The sequence below is a fragment of the Colobus angolensis genome, unplaced genomic scaffold (genome assembly GCF_000951035.1).
Source record: "Colobus angolensis palliatus isolate OR3802 unplaced genomic scaffold, Cang.pa_1.0 Scaffold34, whole genome shotgun sequence".
Lineage (NCBI taxonomy): Eukaryota > Metazoa > Chordata > Mammalia > Primates > Cercopithecidae > Colobus > Colobus angolensis.
The window spans coordinates 1421836-1447443 of NW_012116710.1; the positions used below are offsets into that span (position 1 = coordinate 1421836).

The 25608-nt window shown below is 51.0% G+C and overlaps 1 protein-coding gene across 4 annotated transcripts in view; it reads right to left on the reverse strand.

Moving 5' to 3' along the window:
* The window catches only part of ATP2B2 (ATPase, Ca++ transporting, plasma membrane 2), a 216620-nt gene that overhangs the window by 77090 nt on the left and 113922 nt on the right, over nucleotides 1–25608 (reverse strand). For all 4 annotated transcript variants that reach the window (XM_011952295.1, XM_011952294.1, XM_011952296.1 and 1 more), the window contains exons 3-5: nucleotides 11370–11567; nucleotides 2630–2887; nucleotides 1491–1616 (exon numbers count right to left, since the gene is read on the reverse strand). In XM_011952295.1, coding sequence (XP_011807685.1) covers nucleotides 1491–1616; nucleotides 2630–2887; nucleotides 11370–11567 — 582 coding nt within the window. The remainder of the gene's footprint in view (nucleotides 1–1490; nucleotides 1617–2629; nucleotides 2888–11369; nucleotides 11568–25608) is intronic.

A 25608-nucleotide genomic window follows, 5' to 3' on the forward strand; every position in this document is an offset into this window, starting at 1 on the left:
ATCTCACTATGGTGGTGGAACATCTTCATCTTACTTACCATTATCTGAAGCTTCCTTGCATATTTGCTTGCTTGTTCCTTTACTGGTTCTCTCCTTTACTGAATTCTAAGCTCCAGGACAGCAGGGACCTCATTTGTTCCCTTAACCAGTGGCACACAGTATGTGCTTAACAATTGTTGGTTGAATAAATGCTGGATAAATAAATGCCCCCACCTCTACTCTTACTCCTACCATCCTGTCCTGCAGACCTGTTTGTATTTCCAGGACATTCCACACTCTTTCAGACCTCTGTACCTTTGTACGTGGTTCCCTCTGCTAGGAGGGCCCTTTCTCTACGATCGGACTTGGAAAGCTCCTATTCATCCTTTAAAACCCAGCTCAACACTACCTCCTCCAGGGAGCTCTGCTTCTTCCTTGGCTTTCTCACAACACCTTCCTCACACGTCTACTATGGGATTAGCTGTTGGTAGGCCTGAATCCCCAAGGCCATTTAGGCTGGGGGCTCCCATAGGCAGGGGCTAGGCCTCAATCACTGGTGGGTTCAGGGTGGAGATAGTCCCAGCACTTGGCCTAAGTACCCAGAGTAGCTTTGCAGAGGGTGTTTGCTGAGCACTGCTGAACAATAAGGCCTTTTGGGTGTCCCTGTGAAAAGGGGTCTCACCTGGCTAGTGTCTCACCCCTGCAGGGTTTCCCCACCTCTTCTCTGCCCCTGAGTGAGCTTGTAAAAATGTAAACATGATCAGCTCACTGTTTAAAACTGTTCCAGAGAATCCTCATCACAATTTCTAAACTGCTGACCATGGCCCGTGAGGCCTGACCTCTGGTCTCTGCACTCTATTTCACTGCCCTCCAGCCGGTCCTGTCTCTGGGCTTTTGCCCCTGCTGTTTCCTCTGCCTGGTGTGCTCTTCCTCGGATAGTCACAAGGCCAGCTCCTCCTCATCACCCACATTCAGTACACCCTGTGCCCTGTTTGTTTTCTTCATACACTTCTCTGCTCAGGAATTTTCACATCTCTTCCCTGCTCCTCACTCCGCCACAAGCTCCTCACTCCGCCACAAGCTCCTCAGGGCTGGGCCTTCCCTGCCTCACTCACTGCTGCAGCCCCAGTGCCGGGCCCAGTGCCTGGCACATAGCCATGGCCAGAACGCTTATCACATGCCTGATTCTTTCTCATCTCTGATGAGAGTGGGTTTCGGTGTTCAACTTTTTAGTAAACCAAGTCACTAGAAGGCCTATGCCATGAGGGAAGGGATGCTTTGTCTATTTTATTCACTGCAGTCTCCCCAGGGCTCGGGTTGCTGAGTGCACAGTAGGCTCAGTGTGTGTTTGTGAGGGAAAAGGAAGGGAGTTCTCACTTGGGGCTGAGCTGGCTGGAGATACCAGAGCCAAGGATCAAAGTCTCTGAGTCCCTTCAGCCTCATGAAGGGGACACACAGGCATCCCCTGTGCATGGTGACGGGAATGGGCCCAACATCAGGCTGAAGCTCACCTGACAGCAGCATGGGGTCCTTGTCCACAGACTTGCGCACCTGGTCAGACTCTCCGGTTAGGGAGCTTTCATCAATCTTGAGGTCATTGCCCTGGATGAAGAGGCCGTCGGCAGGGAGGAGGTCACCTGGCAAGAGGAAGGGCAGGGGAGTCAGCAGGCTCTCAGGTGGCTAGAAGGCTGGAACATTCCCTTAAAGGTGCAATTACCAGGGAAGGTTTGCCATCAGGGATAGAATGCCTAGAGCTCACAGGGTGTAGGAACCAAGATGGTGCCCATAGATGGCCCATGTATAGCTCAAGACTGGAGCTAAAGAGCACAGCACAAGGCCTGGAGGGCTGAGGTTGGGGATCTGCAACCGTTGTTCAAGCGGGCATGTACTTTATGAAGTGTTTCTCTTGACCTCACCTGAACTTGGAGTGCAGGTCTCCCAACAATTCATTCTTCTTTAGTCTCAGTTATGGTTTGGGGAAATCTTTTGGAAGGAACCAGTCTGTCTTGGTTGGGTAGAGAAGGCCCCAACCAAGTCACATTGTCAAGGGGAAATCAAGTCCTTTATGGCAGAGTGAGGAGGGGCACTACAATCTCTACCCTACCTTCTGCCTCAACTTACCTAGGACATATCTGGCTCAAACTCCCTTTGGTGCCAGCCTGCCCATATTCTCCATGGCAGTAGCACAAGTCCAGAATATTCAGTTATCCACTTATACGCTTTCTAACATCTCCTCTAGCCCAACAAGCATCCATTAACAGCCAAATCAGGGATGGGAAACAGATTTCATCTAATAAACCCATTCTGAGCATTGGTGGTTGTTGGAATGCTGTGCTGAGAAGGCTTCTGCAGCTGTATGCAGGCTCTGAGCTGTGACTGATTAGTAATGTCTGCTACGGGTGGAAGTTTGGAGAGTGGTGGCACATGTGCCATGTACTTGTCATTTCTGATTTAAATGGATTCTGGGATTGTACCCCCTCCAGGACGTACCCTTCTACCTCCTAAAGGATCTCAGAAGACATCTTGGTTTGGGTTCAGCCTTCAGGAAGGCACCCCCTTCCTTGAGCCAATCTCTTTGCATCAGCCTGGCCTGTCCCACCTCTGCCTATAATCCAGCTTTAGAACCCGGCTCTGTGGCTGGGACACTTACCATATTTGACCTGGGCTATGTCCCCAACCACGATCTCAGCCACAGGGATCTGGACCACCTGGCCAGCCCGGACCACGGTGAATTTCTGTTCCTGCTCGATGCGGCTCTGCAGGCCCCGGAACTGTTTCTCTTTGCTCCAGTCATTGAAGGCCGTGACCAGGACCACACAGATAACTGAGAGGAGAATGGCAGCCCCCTCGATCCAACCTGCCTCTGCCTCTCCTTCATCCTCTGCCCCACCCTGGGCCGTCGCGCATCCTGAAAGACCAGATAGAAGCAGGCAGAGTGAGGTCAGCCAGGCAGGAGAGTCCTCATGGGTCTGGATTTACAGCTCAGCTCTGCCAAGTAACAAGCATTAAGAATCAGATGATAATTACCCACTGATTCAGTGTCTGGGTACCAAACCCTGTGGAAAGTACTTCACGCAGATCGTCTCACAGGGAGGGGACTCACACTGCCCATTTCACAGATGTGGAAACTGAAGGTTTCTCAGAGAGGTCAAGTGACTTGCCCAAGCTATGAAGGGCAAGTAGGAAGCTAGAATGTGAACCCTGGCCGTCTGGCTTCAGAGCCCACCATCTCAGCCCCTTCAGTTTTCTGCCTTTGTTCTAGCTGTGAGATCTTGGGCAAATGACCCCCTTTCTGAAACTCATTTTCTCATCTGGGTAAAATGAGAAGAATATTCTTTATCTCGGGAACCTATTGTGAGAGTTGAAATTTAATGTGGTAAAGTTCACGGACTCTACAGCACAGACAAGGCACAGAGGAGAGAAAAGATAATTTAATTGATGAGAAAAGACAAGGAATTTTCTCTAATTGATGAGAAAAGAGAGGAAGCGAGGCATTTTTTTTTTTTTTTTTTCCAGAACAAAGGCAGCCAATACTGCACGTGCTTTAGGGTCTGAGAAGGCAGTTTTGCCGATGTCCTCTTCTGTTGGAGTCTCATTACATTGCCCAGGCAGGTTGGGAAGATGAGCTGGTTCTAATCCTGCTGCTGCCTCTGCATGATTTTGAGTAAGTCATTGCCCTTCCCCAGCTTCAGTGGCCTCATCTGCAAAATAGGGATCACTGAGACTACCTTCCAGGGCTCAGGGAGAGGAAGGGGGAAACTCCTGGCCAGAGCTCAGCACACAGGAGGTTCTCTAACTCAGTCCTTGTCAGATGTCAGCTGAGGAGTGAGCCGCCCTCCACAGTGAGGACACTGATGCTTGAACTGCAGGCCACCTGTCTGACCTACAGTGACCCTGCATCCCACACCCTCGCACCAGTGAGCCTCCCAGTCTAGGCTCCCAAAACTCTCGAGGTCTGCCTGGCCAGTGGGGTGAAGAGAAAAAGAAGAACCTAAGCACATCAGATCTGAAGGCGTCAGACCCAAAGGCAGGTCCTACCCATGCAGTGCTGGGCCTACGGCCCTTCCATGCCCCTTTCTCATCCCCACAAGGATCCTGAAAGCAAGAGGTGGAGGCCCAGGAGGTGAGGTGCCACAGTCAGGATACACCTAGCCTTCATTTCCCCTGGGACCTGGGGAGCGGCCATTTCCATGGAAAGGAATCTCCAGCAGCATCTGACCATCCTTCCTGGAAAACTCAGAGCAGTTCCCCTCCACAGGGGCCAGGTGGGGCACTGGATACCCTGCAAGGCCTGCTGTACACCCAGCATTCACTTTAACCCTTAAGGGGGCTGTTCAGAGAGAAGCAGAGACTTACCTGCAGTCACACAGCAGATAATGGGAATTTATCCAGGTCTGGAATCTGACACCAGACCTGGCCTGTTCACTCTCCCTGAGCCCAGCAGCCCCCTCTGCCATGTGTTTGCCAAAGATTCATGGCTGAGCATCTAGAAATCCAGTCTGTCTCAAGGAACAGAGAACAGAAGCTTCAAGAGACCGCGGTGGAAGCTTCTGGAAAGCCAGGGGTCAGAAGCAACATGACAAGAAGGCCAAGTGACACTTAAGGAATGTTTATGGGCTTTTGGCTCCTGGAAGGGTGGGGCCCAAGCCTGGGGAGATACGGAATCACTGCAGCCCAGCTGCATGTGCCACTGGAAAATTCCAGGTCTTGCACTGAACCAGCCGTTCCCTTCGGGCCAGGAAACAATGCCATCATGTGGGGTTCCCAAAGCCACCTTTCTCCCCCCTTGGGAGTTTCAGACTTTTCCAGTAATTTTAAACTGTTCAGCAGGACCAGGCTTGGAGTAATGGTAATCACAACTGCGCTAATGGTAACTACGTTTGAATTCCAGCTGCGCTAACTGCTGGGTGCCCACGAACTTGCTATGTAACCACTGTGCCTGCCTTGTTTTGGTTTTTCTTATCTGCAAAATGGCAGGCACTCTCTCATAAGGTGGTTGAGAGGCTTAAGAGAGAGCCTTCAGGCAAAACACCCACTGCAGTGAGCACACAGTAAATGCTCAGTTAAAGCTGGTGCTTCTTATTTTCCAGTGTGTGGGTGAGCATTGCTGCATTCAAGTTCCACAGCCCGGCTTTATGAAGCCCTGAGGCCCACATTACAGAAGGGGCTCCTGCTAGTTTGAGTGACATATGATGATGGGAGGAGAGGAAATGGTGAATGGTGCCTCCTGTACCACCATGAATGACACCAATAGAGACTCCAAAGACTGGGAAACATAGGTCAACCTTGCTAAACAGAAACCCAGTATATGGAAATGCATTATCTTGGGGCTTAGGGGCAGGGAGGGAGAAGGAGTGGGATTACAGAGCCCCATGCTGCATTTTACAAGACCTTTGTTATCCCCCTGCCCCTTGCTATGTGCTCTGGAAATGGGAAGGCTGTGTTATTTCCCCTGCTGTGTGCCCCCCTCAATGGGCCCCCCATTAGAGCAGCTACAGGAGCATTTGGACACTTAGAGCAATGACAAACTTTCGGGTTCTGGAATCAGAAAGACCTAGTTCAAGTCTAACCTCTGCTGTGTGACTTCAGGTAAGTGACTTGGCCTCTTTGAGCTTCAGGTTAGACAGCTGTGAAGTGGAATAACCCCAGGGATTTGTGAGCTAAGGGCCTGGCACATGATAGATATGTGGTAAAAGTTGGTCCTCTTCTGTTTTCCTTAGCTTTTTTCCTTGGACTGGCCTCTGAAAGCCAAGGGCACAGTGACTGAGTGGGATTTGCACCCTGTTCCAACTCCCAGCCCTACCTGCTGCCCTTGCTGACTCAACACCAAGGAGCCCTCTGGGCCTCGGACGGCACTCACTCTGCCAGCAAAAGCCGATTAGCTTTTATCTCCAGAGAACTGTCTGATGGTCACGCGGTGCCCAGGGATGGCTAGAAAGTGGGAGTGCAGATTACTGGGGAAGGGATTTGGCCACCTGGAAGCTGTCTAACCCTAGGAACAACTCCTGCTGCCCCTGGAGCAATTATGGAGAAGAGAATAGGAAGGGGAACGAAGAGGGGAGTGGGTGGGTCCTGCTGAGGTCTCCTCTGGGACTCCCTTGGACTGGGGCAGGGACAGGATCTGGAGACTGTGGCCATAAGGTCCAGGGACCTGGGGCTGTAGAGGGTGTGGCCTCTCCCTGTCTGTGTAAGCTTGGGGAACCCACTTGGCCTCTTTGGGCCTGTCTGCATGTTCACCAGTACAATGGAGAATCTGCCTCCCACATGGCTACCAGGGCCTGGTAGCCAACAAAGATCCTCAAAACTAGTTGAGCCATAAACATTTTCCAAACACCTACTATGTGCCTGTCACTCTGCTGGCACTCTGGCACTAGGGGAGCTGTCACCAGCAGGGGGTTGGGGGCACTGAGTGTGCCAATCCTAGCCCTGCCATGAACACACTGTGTGACCTAGGACAAATGCCTAGAGGTCTCTGAGCCAGGTAATTCTTCATGTACAAAATGATGTTGGTAGAGGACTAACAGGCTGCAGAGTGCTACAGTACCCACAGCCCAGCCCCAACTGCTTTCTGAGTGATAAGTATGAGATAAGACCTTCCCAAGGTTACGCACCAGGAAGTGATACAGCCAGGACTCAAACGAGGGCTCCTGGCTTTAAGTTAAGGGATGCTTTTATACCTGTTCACTCCTGCTCATCAGGGGGCATCTGGCCCAGCCTGGCCCGGTTTGGCCCAGTGGTTTTAGGGAAAAGGATGAGATGACGTGTGGGGCAGAGCCCCAGGAGTTAGGCATTAGGTAAAACTAGACAGTGTGTACAGATAGCAACAGTGTCACTGCTGGACAAGGGCCCTGTGGTCACTCAGCAAACACAGTCATGCGCTGTGGGAGGCTGTCTCTGTTAGTGACCGACTGCATTTACGGCAGTGGTCTCATAATATTATAATACTGTATTTTTACTGTACCTTCTCCGTGTTTAGATACTTAGATACTCACCATTGTGTTACAACTACCTACAGGATTCAGTCTGGTCACACATTGTGCAGGTGCGTAGCCTAGGAGCAACGGGCTGCACCACAAGCTCAGGTGTGTAGTGGGCTGTGCCATCTAGGTATGTGTAAGCACATTCTACAATGTTGGTACGATGATGAAATTGTCTTAGAACATGACATGTCCCTGTCGTTAAGCAACACATGACTGTATCTACTAACCACCTACAATGGGCCAGGCACAGTGAGAAACTCATACACTCATTGCATGTGTGACTCTAATTCCACCCATCAACGTTGCCAGTGACCAGCCCTGTCTTACAGAGGGAGAAGGTAAGGCCTGGGCAGGGGCAGTCACTGGCTGGGAGCTGCTGCACCTGGATTTGAACCCACATCCCACTGGGTCCCAAGGCCCTGCTTTGTCATCTGCTAAGAGCAGGCCTCCCTCTCGGAAAGGTGTGTCTTCTGGTGGGGGTGGTCAGCCCTGTAGTGCTGCCACCATGCTGTATTCCTTGCCTGCCACCAGACCTGATCCTGGAATGAGTCCAGTTGTGGGTCTTTCATCCCTGTCTCTTGAGTTTGTCTCCAGTGCAGGAAGCCTGAGGCCTGACTTGGGTGCCCAGGCCACAACTCTGGGTGAGTCCCCACCCTCCCCTCTTGGAGCTCCAGTTCCCTCACCTGCCAGATGGGGTGGGGGTGGGGATGCTGTGTACCTGGCTAGCATCAGAGCTCAGGGCTGAGGATGTCCATTCCAAGGCATTTAAGATAATGGCAAGTGATAAATAAAACTGAATGAGTTCAAACAGCGTGAGCACTGGGGATTTGGTAAGGCCGGTGGTGGAATGTTGTCCATCTTTCCTATGGGTGCCAGGTTATAAATAAGCCCCTCTCTGCCTTCCTTCTTCCTTTCCTTTTCCTTCTTCCCCCTAGCCTGCGTTCTCTCCTTCCTTCCTTCTGCTGACAGAGCCGGTGTTGCTCCTTCTGTAGAACTTCCTGAGTCTGTTCTGTGCATAGGGCTGCCTGCCCTCTCAGAAGCAAGGCTCTCTGCCTGGCTCAGGCTCTAACTTCTGGATCTTTAGACCTGGGGCGGAGGCGGGCGGTGGGCCTCTGAGGACTCAATATGACAGGGGCTGGAGGCAAGAGTGACAGGTGCTGGGGCTTTGGAACCTGTGACTCTAATACACTCACACTGTCCACCCCCGCGTTGCTGTAGAGGATACTAGAATTGTGGGGTGTGGAAAAGAACGTGGTCACTTTTCCAGAAACCAGGAGCGATTGGCCACATGGGGACACCTGCTTCCTGAAGTTGACTCAGGGCTCTGTGCTAAGCACTTTGCATTATTTCCTTCAATCACCACAAGAGCTCCACAAGGCAAGTACTATCATTCACCCCATTTTATGGATGAAGACACTGAGGCTGAGCACATGGAGGGCCAGCCTGCGTCCAGGGCCAGACAGGCAGATCCAGGCCCTGTGCCTAGGCTCTGATCGCTGGACTCTGGTGCCTTCCAAGATGTGGCAGCTGGTGTCAAAAAGAAATTGGGTGCATTTCATGATTTTAAACAAAACTCAGTAGCACCACAGCAATGACACAATTTCCACACTAGCTGCTCAGGGAGGGCCCCATTGGGGATCTTTGGCCGAAAGTTCCTGGTCTGTGAAATGGATGTGAGGGTTCACCGAGAACCCGGACATAAAGTGCCATGTGTACTGGGTGCTCAGTCACAGCTGGACCCCAGTCTCTGGAAGGCTGTGTACAGGGAGAAGGGAGCCAAGAAGGCCACATAGCTGTCCCTGTCAACTTCCCTGGTGAAACTGATGTCTCCTCAGGGTTTTTTGTTTGTTTGTTTGTTTTTGCACTTGGTGGCTGGGGATTGGTGGAGCCTGAGCCTGACTTGGGGCACAGGAGCCCTGGAAACATGGAAGGCCCAGAGCTCAGATCTCAGGCCAGGGCATGGGCTTTGGGAGAAGGAGTCAGGATGGTCACAAAGCCCAAGAACTTTTGATCCCAGTGAAGCTGGATTGTGTGCAGCTGCCTTGGACGAGGGCATGGCCTGAGCTAGTACCCCGGCCAGAGGCAGGGAAGAGCCGTGGAACGAGCCACAGACCGACTCAGGTTGAAAATCCTGCCCTACGGCCTAAGGTAGCTTTGTGACAGCAGGCAAGTCCTTCCCTTCTCTGGGCTTTGGTTTCCGAATCTCTAAGACGGAAGATTGCACTCACCTGTTTGGGGGGTTAGAAGCTCCTCCTGGCACACATGAGGAGCTCAGTCCATGTTACCCTTCCACCCCCTCCACTACCTGCTATCTGAGTTCTAATCTTGTGCTGAATTGGGTTGCATGAGGCCATGTATCTGGGCTGATTCAGTCCCGTCCTTCTCTGAGGAAATGCAGCTGAGGGACAGGACCGAGAAGCCAGAATGCTTTGGTCTGAGTCATGGTTCTGCTACTTTCTAGCTGTGTGCCCTTAGCAAGCAATTTGCTATCTCAGGGCCTTGGTTTTGGGGGTTGTTGTGAGGATTGATAATTAAATGGACTTCTATCATAATAGCTCCCAACTAGTGGTAGCTATAAAAATAGAAGTATTATCATTACGCATTTGTGTTAAACTCTTAGCTTTGTTCAAGGCTTATTCAAGTCGTCATGTACTATCTTCTTTCATATTTGGTATAAAACTTCTGTAAAGAAGGCTGCCCATTATGCATTTCTTATAATGTGCTATGTGAAAGTTCCTCCCAGAATTCTTGTAAAGAGAAATGTCATCTTCCTAAATAGTTTTCCTCCTTGTTGATAATTTGAGCTATGCAAATCAACCTTTTAGTTTCTAATTTTTTCATTAAAAAATTTTTGTTCTATTATTATTTTTAAAATTCAGTACTTTCTTTTTTTTTTTTTGAGACGGAGTCTCGCTCTGTCACCCAGGCTGGAGTGCAGTGGCCGGATCTCAGCTCACTGCAAGCTCCGCCTCCCGGGTTTATGCCATTTTCCTGCCTCAGCCTCCTGAGTAGCTGGGACTACAGGTGCCTGCCACCTCGCCCGGCTAGGTTTTTTTTTTTGGTATTTTTTAGTAGAGACGGGGTTTCACCGGGTTAGCCAGGATGGTCTTGATCTCCTGACCTCGTGATCCGCCCATCTCGGCCTCCCAAAGTGCTGGGATTACAGGCTTGAGCCACTGCACCCGGCCGCTTTCTAGTATATTCACAGCAAATCACCCGAATTCACTTTCTGTCTTGGCTGCCAGGAACCTCAAGTCAGATTTAAATCTTAATCATGGCAGCAATTATAGCTGGTTTCTTTGCTTCCATTCCTTTTCTGTCTGGCTTTCTATTTGACTGCATGCTGTGAGATGTATCTCTCTTGTGTCTTTAAACCCTCTATGGAAAGAGGTCATGAAAGAAAACAAATCAACTTACTATGTGTAAAATTGAGGTAGTTGGCCAAATAGACTTGGTTATCCAGTTTCTTGGGCAACTTTGGCTTGGGAGGGGGCAGGGCAACAAATATTCAAGGGACCTCAGAGGCCATCTTCTTATTTAGGGAAAATGAGGCCCATAATGTTATTTCTTATGTGCTATTAACTTTTAATTTGCTTGTCTGAAGCTGTAGTAGGGTTATCTATTTATGCAGCACATTCATTAGGAAATGTTGAATCATAATGAATCACAGAAAAGTATTTACAATATCCTACTGACTGAAAAAGCAAATTATAAAACAGATCAGCCTGCACAGATGTCAGGGTCGCCCTCACCTGTGTGCTTATCAAAATCCAGCCATCCCTGGACTCTGGAGAGAGAGAACCAGGCTCTCTTAGGACCTGGACTGACACTAATGTTTTCAACAAGCTCCACAGCAAAATCTGAGGACTGTTTATTAGCTGGTGACCTCGAGCAGGGTAACTCCCTTTTCTGTGCCTTTTCTCATCTTTTTTTTTTTTTTTTTACATTTTTTTATTTCCATAGGTTTTTGGGGAACAGGTGGTATTTAGTTACATGAGTAAGTTCTTTAGTGGTGATTTGTGGGAATTTGGTACACCCATCACCCAAGCAGTATGCACTGAACCCAAGGTTTCCTCATCTTTAAAATGGGCATCACCATAGCCGCTACCTCAGGGGGCTACCGGGGCAACATCTCAGCCCAGGGCTTGGCACTCTGTAAGTGCTCAAAAATGCTCACTAAAACGATTACTGTTGTTGGTCCAACTCTTGTGCATTTCATACAGGGAAAACGGGGCTGAGGCCTGGCTCGGCCACTCTTTGGCTGTGTTGGCTATGGGCGGGGCCCTGCCCCTTGGGCCTTGGTTTCCTTCCCTGGAAGGAGAGGATTATCTATGTGAGCCAAGAGTGCCCCCAGTGTGGATGTGGTGGTCCGGTGTGCGGGGCGGTTCCTGGGTCCGAGGTCCGTCTTACCTTCGTTGCCCTCGCCAGGCGGGTGGTAGAAAGACAGCCCCAGGGAGATGATGGCGGCGATCTCCAGGATGATGAGTGTCACGTCCTGCAGCGCCTCCCACACAAGCTGCAGGAAGGTTTTTGGCTTCTTTGGAGGTATAAAGTTTTGCCCAAAAATTTGCTTTCTTTTTTCCAGGTCTGGAGCGGTGCCCGGCAAACCTGTGGACAGAGAGCAGAGAGGTTGGCCTGGGGGACCGGGAGAGATGCAGGTGTGTTCTGGGAATCTAGGGGCAGAGAAGGAGAAACAGAGCAAGAACTTGCAGGTGGCTGGCCCAGGAGTTCAACATCTCTTCATGTTCTGGGCCCTAAGCAGGCTCCTGCCAAAAGCCAGAGACACCGTGCAGTGGGTTGAATGGTAGCCCCCAAAATATATATCCACATCATGATCCCCAGAACCTGTGAATGTGACCTCATTTGGGAAAATAGTCTTGTTGTTGTACTTAAGTTAAGGATATCACGATGAGTGCATCCAGGATTATCTGGGCTCTAAATGCAACGATAGGTGTCCTTACAAGAGACACAGACACAGAGGGAAGATGGCCATGTAAAAACAGAGGCAGAGATTGGAGCGATGCAGAAATAAGCCAGGAAACGCCTGGGGCCACCAGACGCTGGAAGAAGCAAGGAAGGATTGTTCCTTGCTCTTCAGAGGGAGGTGGCCCTGCTCACACCTGATTTCTGACTTCTGGCCTTGAGTCATGAGAGAATAAACTTTCCTTGTTTTAAGCCACAATCAGTCTGTGGTCATTTGCTGTGGCAGCCACGGGAAGCGAATCCACACTCCTACAGCCGCCTCACACTGGTACCCTCCTTCTGCTCTCCCTCCTTTTGAATGCCTCGCAGTGGTTAGAGAAGAATCAGAAGCCACTGCCTGGATTAAAATCCCAGTGTGACAGCCCTCGCTCTCTGAGCCTCAGTAAATTCTTCTGCAATGGGGATGGTGATTGTACTTAACCCATGGATGGTTGTGAATATCACATGAGGTAATTTATGTGGTCCATGAGCATTTATTGAGTACCTTCTAAGTGCCTGGCACTGTTGCAGACACTGGAACAGAGCAGCCCACCAGACAGAAGAGTGCCCACTTAGGGGCGGCCCTCACTGTGGATGCCTTGCAATGTGCTCAGAGCGTGCCTGGTGGACATGCAGCTGATGCTGGTGGTGTTTTCTCTTCTGGACAAGGGAGTGAGGTATAGCCAGGTGCACCCCTCATCATGTGGGGCCTGGACAGAGTGGTAGGGGTCCACTTCCACCCACCATCTGCATTTCCAGATAATTCTTCCAGACTTGCAAGTCCACTCTCACGCCCCTGCTCAAAGGCCTTGGGAGGCTGCTCACTGTCTTTGGAATAAAGCCCACGTTTCCCAGCCTGGCACTCTGACCCTCTCGTCTGACCTGCAACCTGTGTCTGCAGCCTTGACTTTTGCCATGTGGCTTCCTCCCAGCAGAGCCAGGCCAGTACTTTGCCTTCCTCCTGCCACACTGTGCCCTTCCCTGCTCTGGCACTGGCCACTGTTTTCCTGTCTATACGTCACCTCCTAAACTCCCTGGTATTGGGGTATGGACAACCCACAAGTGGCGAACCCCAGGTGGATCTGTACGTTGGAAGAGGGGTCTGGAAGGAGCCTCTCATGGAGGAAATTCAGGCGTGTGACTAGGAGGCGCGTGGCTCTGGCGGGGAGGGCTCCCTCTGTCCACTGTCTGCTGTGCCCCTCAGAGGTCGGTGCTGCTTCTTGCTTCAGCCTTCCTCTCAAGCTGCCCCATGCCACCCCAAGGCACTGGTGTGCCATTTTATTTTTCCATGACAAGTGTCCTGTCACACCGCCAGGCCTTTACTCCTGCTGTTCAGCAAACCAGGAACAGCCTTTCCTCCACTCAGCACTGTGAGCCCCTCTCAAGGGCCCCTGCTGAGCAGCCTCCCCTCCACTCCAGGCAGACAGTGGCCCTCTGCCTTTACTTCCCACAGCCTTCCCCGCAGCAGGCTTACCACTTCCCCGGACCCGTGTCCTACTTGGGCCGTGGACCTTGGGCGCAAAGACCAGTCTGATTCCTGTACCTCAGAGCCTGGCATCTGAAGCCTTAGAATTGTCCCACCCGCTAAATGCAGGTCTGAGTATTACGAGCCTGGCCTGAACAGTGCAGCACAAATGGGCCCCTGCAGGCAGGCAATGACAGTCCTGTCACTGACCCAGCAAACCCTAGCTCTTCTTGTGTCTTAGTGAGGACAGATGGGGCGGGGTAGACAGGGAGGGGCACACACCCATCATCAGACCTATGGCCTTCAGTCTACTCCCGCAAACAGCACTACCAGCACGCTGGGGTTGCAGGACTGGACCATGTGGCTGATGGGACCTCGTGGCCTAATGTATGGTTTTAGGGTTCTAACAGTCTGTTGTTTGTTGCCTCATTCACCCATTCATTCATTCAGTTTGCATTCCTGGAGCCCCCACTGTGGGCCTAGCCTGGTGCCAGGTTCTGGGGAGTGTGATATGCATGGAACAGACCTGGCTGCCCATGGACATAAGAGCTCAGTGGTTCCAGGAGTCCAGCAGCCTGTGGTTTGGGAGTCTGTCGGGGGTTCTAGATGCGGAGTCTCCTCAGATGCTGACCATGAGATCTCCATCAGGAGCCTCCAAGGGCCAGGCTGGCTGAAACACCTCCACAGGAGCCCAGGGATGGCTGCCTCCCTAGGAGACCTCACACTAGCCTGCCTGTTGGTGCAGGCAAGCTCTTGGGATCCCATGTCCTGCATGTAGTGAGAATGAAGGAACCCAGAGCCAGCTTAGGCTCATTTCATAGACAGGGACCAAGACCTAAGACCAAGCTGCTGCTGTGGGGCAGCTCCTGGGCTCTGAGAGCCCACGGTAGCCTTGATCTAAGCACGTGGGAACACTGCCTCCACTGTTCCCTACTGGGCTGGCCATCTGGGAGATCCATGTACTGATTCCAGAAACTGCAGGAAGCTTCCCTGTCTTCCTCCTTTTGTCCAATTCTACCCACAGCCAACACCTAAAATTCCTCTACTTGACCTTTATTCCTTTAATTAAAAGCTCCAATTCCTTTAGACTTTCTGGGAGGGGAAGCCATCATCAGTTCTGGATGCCATGGTGTGAATGAGTTTCAGGCTCTTTCCTTGGGCTGGGTTTTGACTAGGGAGAAGGGAGAGTTCAAGAGGGCAGTGGGCCTCTGAGGGAGGGGCTATGACCAGCCAATACTGGCCTGTTACGGCAGTTTGCTGTGGCTTTGGCCAGTCAATTCCCTTCTCTGAGCTGCAATTTCCCCATTTCAACAATGGGAGTGTTCAATAAGATGGGTAGGTCCTGAGAATCCCAGGGGTTCTGAGATCTATAGGCCCTGAAATGGCTTTCCTAGGGTCTGTTTTCACATTTTGGAGCTCCTCGTAAGATTTGGTGCAAATTAAGGTCTTTGCCAAAAAAAAGTAAGTGAGTAAGTGAGGCTGGCCAAACTTCTGGGCCCTGCCTGATTGATTCCAAGAGAGGGGAGTCTCTGAACTTTCTGAGTTCCGTGGTTCAGACGTTCTAGAGTCCGCAGTGTAAACAGTTGATAACATGAGTATTCCATTTTGGAAGTCAGGCCATATCATGCTGGGGCTCTGTCATGCTGGGAATCCACAGGCCAGGCATTGAGGTCCTGAGTCCTGGGACAGCAGACAGAGCAGGGGCTGCAAATTTGAATAGGTGTGGGGGCTGGGTGGGTTTTGTGAATGAGTGAAGTAGGTGAGTGGGAGACATTAGGGAGTGGTAGAAACTGGAGCAAAGTGAAGAAACTTGGCTCTTCTGAAGAGGACAGTTGCTTTCCAGCTCCTGTGCGGGAATATGGGCTCAGTGTGGCAGATCTTCCAGTCTTCTAAGAGAAGCTGGACATTTGGAATTTGATGTAAAATTTCCCTATTAAAAACATGCCAGGTCCAAGTACAACACATCTGTGGGCTGGATTCAGCCCCTAAGTTGCTAGTTTGAGACCCCCAAGGCTATGGGTTGGGACAGGGCGATGTGGCTGGAAGGGTGAGGGGTCAGTGCAGAGTAGCTTCTCTGTCCCTCCCTCCATCTTCCAGGCAGCTCCTTCCCTAGGCCCCGCCCTTGCCCACTCCCCACAGACTTCTGAGAGGCCCTCTCTTTTTCAGAAATAACAACTCTGGGCATAAGAACATTTGTATGTTCTGCTAGGGCTGTTCCCATGTCAGTTTCCACAACAAGCATCCCAGAATCAAAGTCCAACGTGGGAACCCTGGGCACTGAGGCTCACATGGGGCCTCTGAGAAGGTGGAGGTGGCCACAATGTCTGGCTCACTCCCCTCTTCTCAGCGGAAGAACAGCCAAGCCGGAGCTGAGGAAACCAAGCTCCAAGAACACAGGTGGGATTTGAACTCGGATGGCCTGAGTTCAAATCCCAGCTCTGAGTGACCTGGGGTAAGTGCTTCAGCGCTCACTGCCTCGGTTTCTCCTTTTGTAAAATGTAGGCAACAGCAGTACCTATTTTACAGGGTTGGGGTGAGGCTTCAGCAAGATGTCTCATGTAAGAAGCCTAGTGCTGTGCCTGAAACCAGGTAGGCGCACTGTCATTATTACCATCCAGGTTTTAGGCCAGGTAGGAGATAAAGCCAGACCTTCTGGAGAGGAAGACTTTGAACTGGCAGGATTTTGACACGATAAGAAAGGGTCAGTCAAGGTGAGGAGAGGCACAGCGAAAGGGCCTTGTGACTGCAGACAAGCCATTTCCCTTCTCTGGGCCTCAGTTTCCCCACATGTGACATGAAGGATTGGTCTGGATGAAGGCTAGGGCTGGTGGCTTTGGTATTTGGTATCCAAAGACTGCGGTTTTGAGGACCTGCAGGTGGGACAGCTTGCCTGGTCCAGCCTACCTGTCATGCCCTTCCCAAGAGCTGAATCTTGTGGTCTCTTTTCCTTTCTGCTGAATATTAACACACATATTTTTCGGAGCAGAAACAACAGAGGCTGGTGTGAGAGATGAATGGTGTTTGAGATTCAATTTAGATCAAAGAGCATCTTACCATTTAGCATATTAAAAATTAATACAGGGTGTCAAAGATCACTGGACAAAAGCAGCGAGGCCCTGAAAATTGAGAAATACAAATGTCCAGATGCCATGTGGGGTTGTGGACTTTCAAATGTGAATTTTCTTTCTGTATAATTATAAGCAGAAGTCAGAGCACTAGGTGAGGAGCCAGGTTTTGGTCTTTGTTCTAACACTGACTTGTGAGTGATCTTGGGCCAGTTTCATCCCTCGGAGACTCAGTTTTCTCATCAATAAAATGAGAACAAAATAACCCCTAGGTTAGGGAAACCATGCACAGAGGAATGTGTGTGAAGCTCTCTAAACTGTAAAGGCATGTGCTTTTACTGTGAAAGTAAAAAAACACTCCAACACACGTCCAGATTTTTCAACTGGGGGCAGAATCTGTGTCCTACTACGTATGTAAAAGAAGACAGCCATGGCGCAAAGTGAGGGACTGGCTGGCTGCATAGGAACTTCCTGCTGTCATGGCTACTTGCTGTCAGTGGGTATTTGAGGAGCCTTGGCCTCAAAGTGCGTCTGTATTCAGCTGTCCTGGACACTGTCCTGGGCTCTTCCCCAGCCTCTAAACCTCTGCCCTGGCCATTCCCATTCCTTTGCTTGGGGTACCTTCCTCTCTCTTCTTAGCCAATTTTGGCTCCCGCAAACTGCAGTCTCAGGCCATTAGAGAGGTTTCATTTGGTCTGCCTGGTGTTTTTTTTAAAATGGAAATTTATTGCAAACATTACAAAGTCAATTCCATATAGAAATCCCGACATCTGGCTCACCAAGGGCATGTGCCCAGACCTATGGGAGTTGGAACTCATGGTTGAGAGCCGAGTGACAAACTCCAGCCCCACCTCAGCTCTGTTAAGCAAAGCTCGAGGGACAGTGGTTCTCTTGGGGGCAAAGCGAGCCTGTGCTTTGGCCCCAGAGCACAGAGCTGGGGACCTGGAGGAAAAGGTACAGGAGGGGCCTCTGGCTTTATGAGAGGGAAGGTCTTTCTTTTTCTTTTATCTTTTTTAAATTAAAAAGTAAACTTTAATGTCGAAAATGCAAACTTGGGGAGGGCAGAAAGATCACACAAAAGGCTGTCACTTCACACTTGGAGGGTTGCACAGCGACCCAGTAGAGATGCTCCTCACTTCCCAGATGGGGTGGCAGCTGGGCAGAGGCGCTCCTCACTTCCCAGACAGTTGGGAGTGGCGGGGGAGCGAGGCACGGAAAGCAGCGCTCCTCAATTCCCAGACGGGGCGGCGGCGGAGCAGAGGAGCTCCTCACTTCCCAGACAGGGCGGCGGCCTGGCAGAGGCGCTCCTCACTTCCCAGAGGGGGCGGCGGCCGGACAGAGGGGCTTCTCACTTCCCAGACAGTTGCAGTGGTGGGGCGGGCAGAGGCGCTCCTCACATTCCACATGGTGCAGCAGCCGGGTAGAGGTGCTGCTCATTATGAGAGGGAAGGACTTTCTAATGGGTGAGCTGAGGATGGATGGATTATTCTGGGAAGGAGGGAGGCAGCATGTTTACACAGAAGCTGGACGGCCCACTAAGGGTGTCCTGCACCAGATGCCAGGCCCCACTCAAGACTCAAGATCCTCCTGTCTTAAGGAGGCCTGAGTTCCCCTACCCTTCTCAGGCCCTCTGAAGGTAGAAAAGGTACCTAGGGTCATACAAAATGGTGCACATCCATTCATTTAATCAATCACCAAATTTTGATTGAGCACCTACTATAAACCAGACTTTGTTCTACATGTTGGGGGCACTGTTGTAAGGAAGACAGGAGTGTCAGGAAGGATTTCCTGGCAGAAGTGTAGTTGTAATTGGGTGAGCTTGGAAGAAGGAGTGAGGGTTGATCAGGTGAAAGGGTGTGGGTCAGGAGAGGGGCTCTGAGAAGGCAAAAGAAACTCCAAAGGTCTTGGGAAAGGCCAGAGTGACTGAAGCATTCCTGGTTTGCTCCTCAGAAGAGGGGTCAGCTGGTCCCCAAGGAAGAGGACACATCTATTGTACCCTTTGTCCCCATGGCCAGGAAAGGCTGGGATAGAAATTGAATTTATAGCATGCCACATGGGGTCGGGCTTACACAGGCCTTTAGGGGGAGGGTGAGAGTGTTCTCTAATGGAGACTTTGGCTCTTGTAACTCATTTTTTTTGCCATCTTCCCCTTGCCTGCTTGGTAGCTCAGCACTGAATATGCAGTTCACCTCTGGGAGCTGACTCAGCAGCGTGTATCAAGCTGTCGAATCTGCATCCTATTTCTTCTGTTCTCTCTTTGTCTGTTTTAAGTGACCTAACTTAGGTCATTTAAAATCAGTTTGTATAAGACAAACTTTTATAAGCCACTTAGAAGGTAGGACGTGGTTAATTAATCAGAATAAAGAAAGGGCTATTGAGGTAGGTAAAGGAGCAGGGGCTGGGTTAGGGGTCAGAATGAAGGGGCGAGATGAAGGAATGGAGACATTTAACATATGGCTTACTTTCTGCTCTAGTGCTGTACTTGAGGGCAGGGCAGGGTTTCGCTCTTCCCATGTGTGAGGCACCTCACACCAAGAGGCTGGGCTGTATCAAAAGTAGAGGCCAACTGAGAGGGATTCAAGTGAGTTTTCCAGGCCATCTAGGTAACCACTGACCTCTTCTCCCCTGAGGGACAGGCCTCCTCTGAGGCCCTGTGAGGCTGTACATCTTTATTTCCAGCAAAGGGACCCCAGAGATTGTTTCCACCCCTGGTGAGGCTGGCTGATATTCAGGGGCACTGTCTGGCTGAGTGGACCTGCCTGCAGCCTGAGCAAATGATTTCAAGAAAAAAACCCAACAGTAATCACGTTCCCCAAACTCTCCATCTGCTGCTCAGAGCTAGTGTGAAAACAAATTGCTCCCCCAGAGGCACCCAGGCCACCGGGGTAGCAGTGAGGGGGTGGAATTAAGTCAAGGGTAAGACTGTTTCCAGGAGTGGGGGGCTGGGAGCTGGGCCCCTTGTCTGCAGGGCCGGTGGCCATCAGCTGGGATGAGCTGCATGGTGCATGACAGCAGCAGGCCAATGGGTAACCTCAGCCTTGGGTTCAAATCCCAGCAGCTCTTTGGTTCAGGGCTGGTGCCTTGGGCAAATCATTTCCCCTCTCAGAGCCACAGTCTTCACCTCTGTGAAATGGGAATAAATGCGCACCAGCACACAGTAGGCCCTCAGGAAACCTCCCTCCCCTCCTGCCTCTCTGGGGATCAGAGATGGGGATGTGTGTGCTGAGGTTGTTCAGAAGCCCCTGCCCTCATGAGTGGCCACATGTCCCCCTTCAGAGCCACTTAATGGACTTGGGACAGACAGACAATGCCTCTGGGAAAAAAAAGCCCTGTCTCTGGCATCCCCTGCAGTCTGGGGTTGACGGAGGATGGGGAATATGATGTGTGGAAATAGTGCTTGGCACACGCTGGCCTTCATAAAGGATAGATGTAGCTGTCACTGCCACCACTGTACCACCACTACTGTTACTCTGGGCCTGGAATATGCATCCCAGGAATTTCTGTCTGTGTGGCCACTGTCTTAGCTTGTGTCAGAGAACACCATCACAGCCACAACACACCCCTACCTAGATCTGGAGACCTGGCTGGAATCTACCTTTCCTTCCTATGTGACCTTGAGTGGATCACTCAGCTTCTCAGAGGGGCCTTGGGCTGTCTAACTTGAGGATCACATAGAACCAAGGCTCTGACAGTACTCTGTAGATGGTAAAGTTGTTCTATGTTGGGCACCCATTATGCAGATGCACACACTGAGGCACAGGATTCTTCTGCTGGGAAGGCAACCGAGCCAGGCCTCTTGCCACAGAACTCAGTGGCCACCCTGCCCTGCTCCAGCCTGATCTAGTTGGGGGTAGGCTGTGTCTCCAAATGCCCCACAGTGACCCTATCTGTGGAAGCCAACACCAATGCTGATTCACTCCAGCTTGATCCCTGCGACAATGGGGTGCTCAGGAAATTTCAGATAAAATGAATGGTGAGTGCTTTCTCGGGAAAAACCACAAGGGTGGCTTCGTGGCCCTGCTTCATGTATTTAAAATGTAGCCTGCGAGGCACCCAGAAGGCAGGCGTGGGCCTTAGTGCCCATGAGAGGCTGTCAGCACATGCATGCATGCTCGAGGATGTGGCTGAGTGAGTGTGCAGATGCCAGCACACAAAGGTGTGTGGCACGGGCTGAGTGGAGGAGGGCGCCACGTGCTTCATATCCTGTCAGAGGCCAGACAGAATGGGTCATTGCTGGGACTGTGGGAAGCCACACCGCTTCAAGACAAAGCAATGAAATGGGACAGCAGATCTAGGTCTGGACCTCGTTCGAGACTCCTTCCAGCTCTGTGACCTTGGGCGGGTGACTTCCCCTCTCTGGGCCTTGGTTTCATTTTTTTTTGAGATGAAGTCTTGCTCTTGTCTCCCAGGCTGAAGTGCGATGGTGCAATCTTGGCTCACTGCAACCTCCGCCTCCTGGCTTCAAGTGATTCTCCTGCCTCGGCCCCCCGAGTAGCTGGGATTACAGGTGCCTGCCACCATACCCGGCTAATTTTTGTATTTTCAGTTGAGATGGGGTTTCAGCATGTTGGCCATGCTGGTCTAGAACTCCTGACCTAAGGTGATCCACCTACCCTAGCCTCCCAAAGTGCTGGGATTACAGGCGTGAGCCACCATGCCCAGGCTGGGCCTTGGTTTTTTCATGTGCAGCATGGGAATAATGATAGTGCCTGCCATATAGAGTTAAACAAGGTCGCATCTGGGCACCTGGTACATGGGAAGGCCTTGACTAATATTAGCTGCTATTGTTGCTATTACTGAGCTTTCTCCAAGGCACTAGTTCCTAACTTGGTTGTACACTGGAGCCACCAGGGAGCTTTAAAAAATATTAATGCCTGAGCCCCAAACTAGAGATTCTAATTGAATTGGACTGGGGCATGGCCTGGACCTTGGGAGTCAGAAGAGCTCCCCAGGGATTGCAGTGTGCAGCAGGGGATGAAAACTTAGTGGTCCCTGGGGCAGCGGCTTCAGCATCACCTGGGGACTTGTTAGAAATGCACATTCTCAGGGCCCACCCAGACCTACTGACTCACACACTCTTGGATGGGGCAGGGCCAGCTGCATTGTCCTTGGCAATGGGGATACAGCCTCGGTTGAAGAACCACCGGCCTCGGGGAGGAGGGAGAGGAGGAAGCCTAATACTTGCCAGATGCTTTCGGCACAGCATCACCTTTGAGCCTCGTCAATAACCCTGAGATGCGGGGCTTACTGCTGAGGCCTGTTCAGGTCACACAGTGAGGTGGGTGACAGAGTCTGCACCCAGCCTGGGTCGACTGTTCCTTTTCTTCTGTAGGGGCTGCCAGCTCCCACAGGGCCCATCTCCTTCCCTGAAAGCTGCCAACAGTCAGGCTCACAACCTGTCTTCCTGCAGCAGAGAAGGTCATGAGTGCTGTGGGCTGAAAAGCTGAGAGATCCAGACTTGAATTCCCAGGTGCACAGAGCACTCTGACCCTCTGTCTCCTACTGGTGGCTGCAGAAGGCTGGAGAAGGAGAAACTAGAAACTGAGTGGTGAGAAAAAGGAGACTGGAAGAGGAGAAGAGGCAGTGTGGGGCCAGGAGCCAGCCTTCAAGTTCGGCTGTCACAGCATCCCTACCCTGCTCCACAACCTCCCATGGCTCCCTATATCCTCACAACCATCCAGTTCCTGGGCTCACAGTGGCCTCTCTGTGAGGTTGTCCCAAAGGACTCCTCCTGCCTCACTTCTAGCCATGCCACATTTATCCCACTCTCCTGCCAAGCCACAGGTCTGCATGTGCCAGGTATTTACCTCTGTCTTGGCACATCCGGGTTCGAACCCAGGATGCCCACCCCTCTGTTGACTTATTTAGTTAGTCTTAAGAGACCCAGATGAACATTTACTACCACTTTCTGAAAGCCTTCCTTGATTTATTCAGCAAGAACAATCTGTCCTCATCCTTCCCCGACAGCAATTGTCCCCTGGCTCATTTATTCACTAACACACATTTACTGCGCATCTCTCCTGTACTGGGTTTTGGCCCTGGGGGTCAAACACCAACTGAGACCCACCCTTTGCCACTACGGCCTTCTGGTTTCTGATTCCACCATCCCCTAAAGGGAGGCTGCTTACACCAGCACACAGCAGGTCCTTAGGAACCCTCCCTCCCCTCCTGCTCTCTGGGGACCAGTGATGGGGATGTAAGTGCTGAGGTTGCCCAGATGCTCCTGCACACATGGGTGGCCACGTGCCCCCTGTAAGAGCCACTTAACAGACTTGGGGCAGAGAGACAACGCCTCTGCGGGAAAACAACTTGTGTCACGGCCATCTGCTGCGATATCGGTCTCTATGGGCTGTCAAGGTAAGTTCAGACCTGGTCTGATGGTCTGGCTATCGCCTGGTGTGCATTGCAGGCATGTACGCAGTGCTTAGAGTTTATGATGACGTCACGGTGTTGATGGTTCCTGATGGGCAAGGTGCAGGGTAAGGGACATCTCTCTGGTACCTAGTGGTCCTAGGTGGAGTTTCCTATGAATTCAAAGTCTCTGTCATGTGGAGAGGGGCAGCGTTTACCTGATTATCCCCGATAGCATTTGCCACCTAGCTCATTTATGGTTATGTGCTCATACACAGACCTGACATCTAGACACGCACATGCACACACAGATGTGGCACACAATTGTGGATGTGGCATTAGATTGTGGATGTGAATGTGCACAGTGCAGCGCTGAGTGGTTTCTCTGCAAGCATGTGGATGTAATGTCCATTTGCTTGTGTGCCCCCATATGGACATGGCACACAACGGGCACACAGAGGCTGTGTTCCTGTAATCCGATACATGTGTGGACACAAGTTTCCACGGATTTAAACCCACCACCTGCCTTTTCTCCATGTCAGGCTGAATTCCCACTCCTCTCTCCATTGTGGGAATTCTTTACTAAACTTCTCCGCTCAGGGCTTCAGACCTCCCACATGGGCAGGAAAGTGGGTGTGGGGGCTGGGGATCTGGGTGGAAAGGGGTGGCCAGGACTCATCTAGAAGCTGTGAAAACATCAATGATCTGTACCAAAGAATGGGGGGATCTAGTGAAGCTGGGGCCCCTGAGAAGGGTTTACTGGATAAACTACAGGATACCCAGAGAAACCTGAATTTTAGATAAACAGCAAATCATTTACTACTAATAAAAAAATTAGCAACTTACTGTTAATTTGCAATTCCAATGTCCCTGGATGCCCGATATTTTTCTTTGTTCATCTGGCTATCCAACCGTAAGGCTCCCTGTCCCCTCTCCTCCACATCCCGTGGCCAGCTGCTCTCACCCTCCCATTCGACAGTTGGGAAAATGGGGGCCCAGAGACGCGGAAGTGACTTGACCCAGGTCCAGGGAGTTTCAGCTCCCTGGGGCTGGACCCCTGACTCCTGGCCCAGGCCCTCGCAGCACCCCACAGAGACGAGGGAAGGGAATGACGGCTCGGCTTGCTTGAACTGAGCCTTACTACACACACAAATGACGGCCATTTCATATTCCCTGTCAGCCTCGCTGAAGAGATTTGGTTCGGCATGCCCCGAGGTGACCTCTGAGAGGACTTTGTCTCAGCCCTTTGGGAAAATGGAGGCCAGAAAAGCCCCCTCTTCCTCCTTCTGGGAAGGGACCTCCATGGTTGAGCGCCGACAAGAAGCAGTTCCCTGTCCCTCCAGGTGGGGACGCTCTGCAGAGCTGCTGCAGGCAGCCTCCCAGGAAGCCTTTCAGAGACAGAGGATGCAGAGTTCCACTCTCCACCCTGACACTTAGTGAGAGCTTCTGCAAGTGGTGCCCCTTCCCTAAGCCTCAGTTTCTTTATCTACAAACTGGGAGAGAGGGACAAGCTAGCTTCGCCTGCTGAGGTACATGAAAGCAAGTGCAAAGGGCAGTGGTGGTGAGCACACAGCTGGCGCCCACAGCCTGGGTGGAACATCCCTCTCCCAATCCCTTTGAGCTCAAATGCTACCCCCGCAGTGCATCGACAGCAGTGGCGGCATGCTGGTGTCTTCTCATTGTTCTGTGACCTCAAGTGGCCCCTTCAATGATGCAGGACCAGCGCCCCTCTCATGGGCCCCACTCGCCTGGGGCTGCAGACATGCGGGCATGAAATGCGCACATGTGCTCCTACGTGATCACTTTATACATGGGGCTTGCATTTCCATTCTCCTGGCCATTCTGTAAGATATGGATTTTAAACTTCCTTTTATGGGCAGATGGACTGAGGCACAGAGAGATAAAGAGGCTTGCTCAGGGTCATGCGGCCAAAACTAGGATTTGAACTCAGGTCCCTGAGGCTCCGAACTGTACTGTTTTCACACCCTATCATGTCTCCTGTTTCAGGATGCAGCACTGAAATCAAAGCTGACAACTCTGCCATTTTCCTTGTTACTCTTGAGACAGCCTTTTGCTATAAACAGAGACTTGGCAATAGACAAGAGCTAGTTCCTAGGGATGCCAAGCACCTGAAGGAAATTGGGAAAACTTAGTCACCAGGCTGGGTGTTGCTAAATATTTGTGTTGTCACTGTGGTGTGGGTTCCTCCATTAGCATAAATAAAAATCTTATATTTCAAAAGCAAAAAATCCACAAGTCCTTCAAAAGCTACATCGTTTATAGAAAAATGCACTTCTGTCTTTGGAAAGCGAGTGGGCTAAATAAACGGTGGTACATCTAGTCCAAAGAATACTATACAACAGATTTAAAAAATGAGATCCATTTATATGTACTAACATAGAAGGCTCTCCAAGATAAACTGCTGAGTGAAGAAAGCAAGTTACAGAACAATGTGTATAGTTTTATTCCACTTATGTAAAACAGAAAACTCTAGAAAACAATAGTCTACTTTTTATGAGTATATATATGTAAACGTGTAGCAAGAGGTCTGTAAGGATCAGCTCAAACTCATGAAGGTGGTATCTCTGGGGAAGGGAAAGGGCACTATGATTAGTTGCAGTGGTCTAGGGGACTCTAACTTTGACTGAAACATTTTAATTTTGGCCGGGCACGGTGGCTCACACCTGTAATCCCAGCACTTCGGGAGGCTGAGGTGGGTGGATCATCTGAGGCCAGTTCCAGACCAGCCTAGACAACATGATGAAACTCTGTCTCTACTAAAATACATACATATATAATATAAATA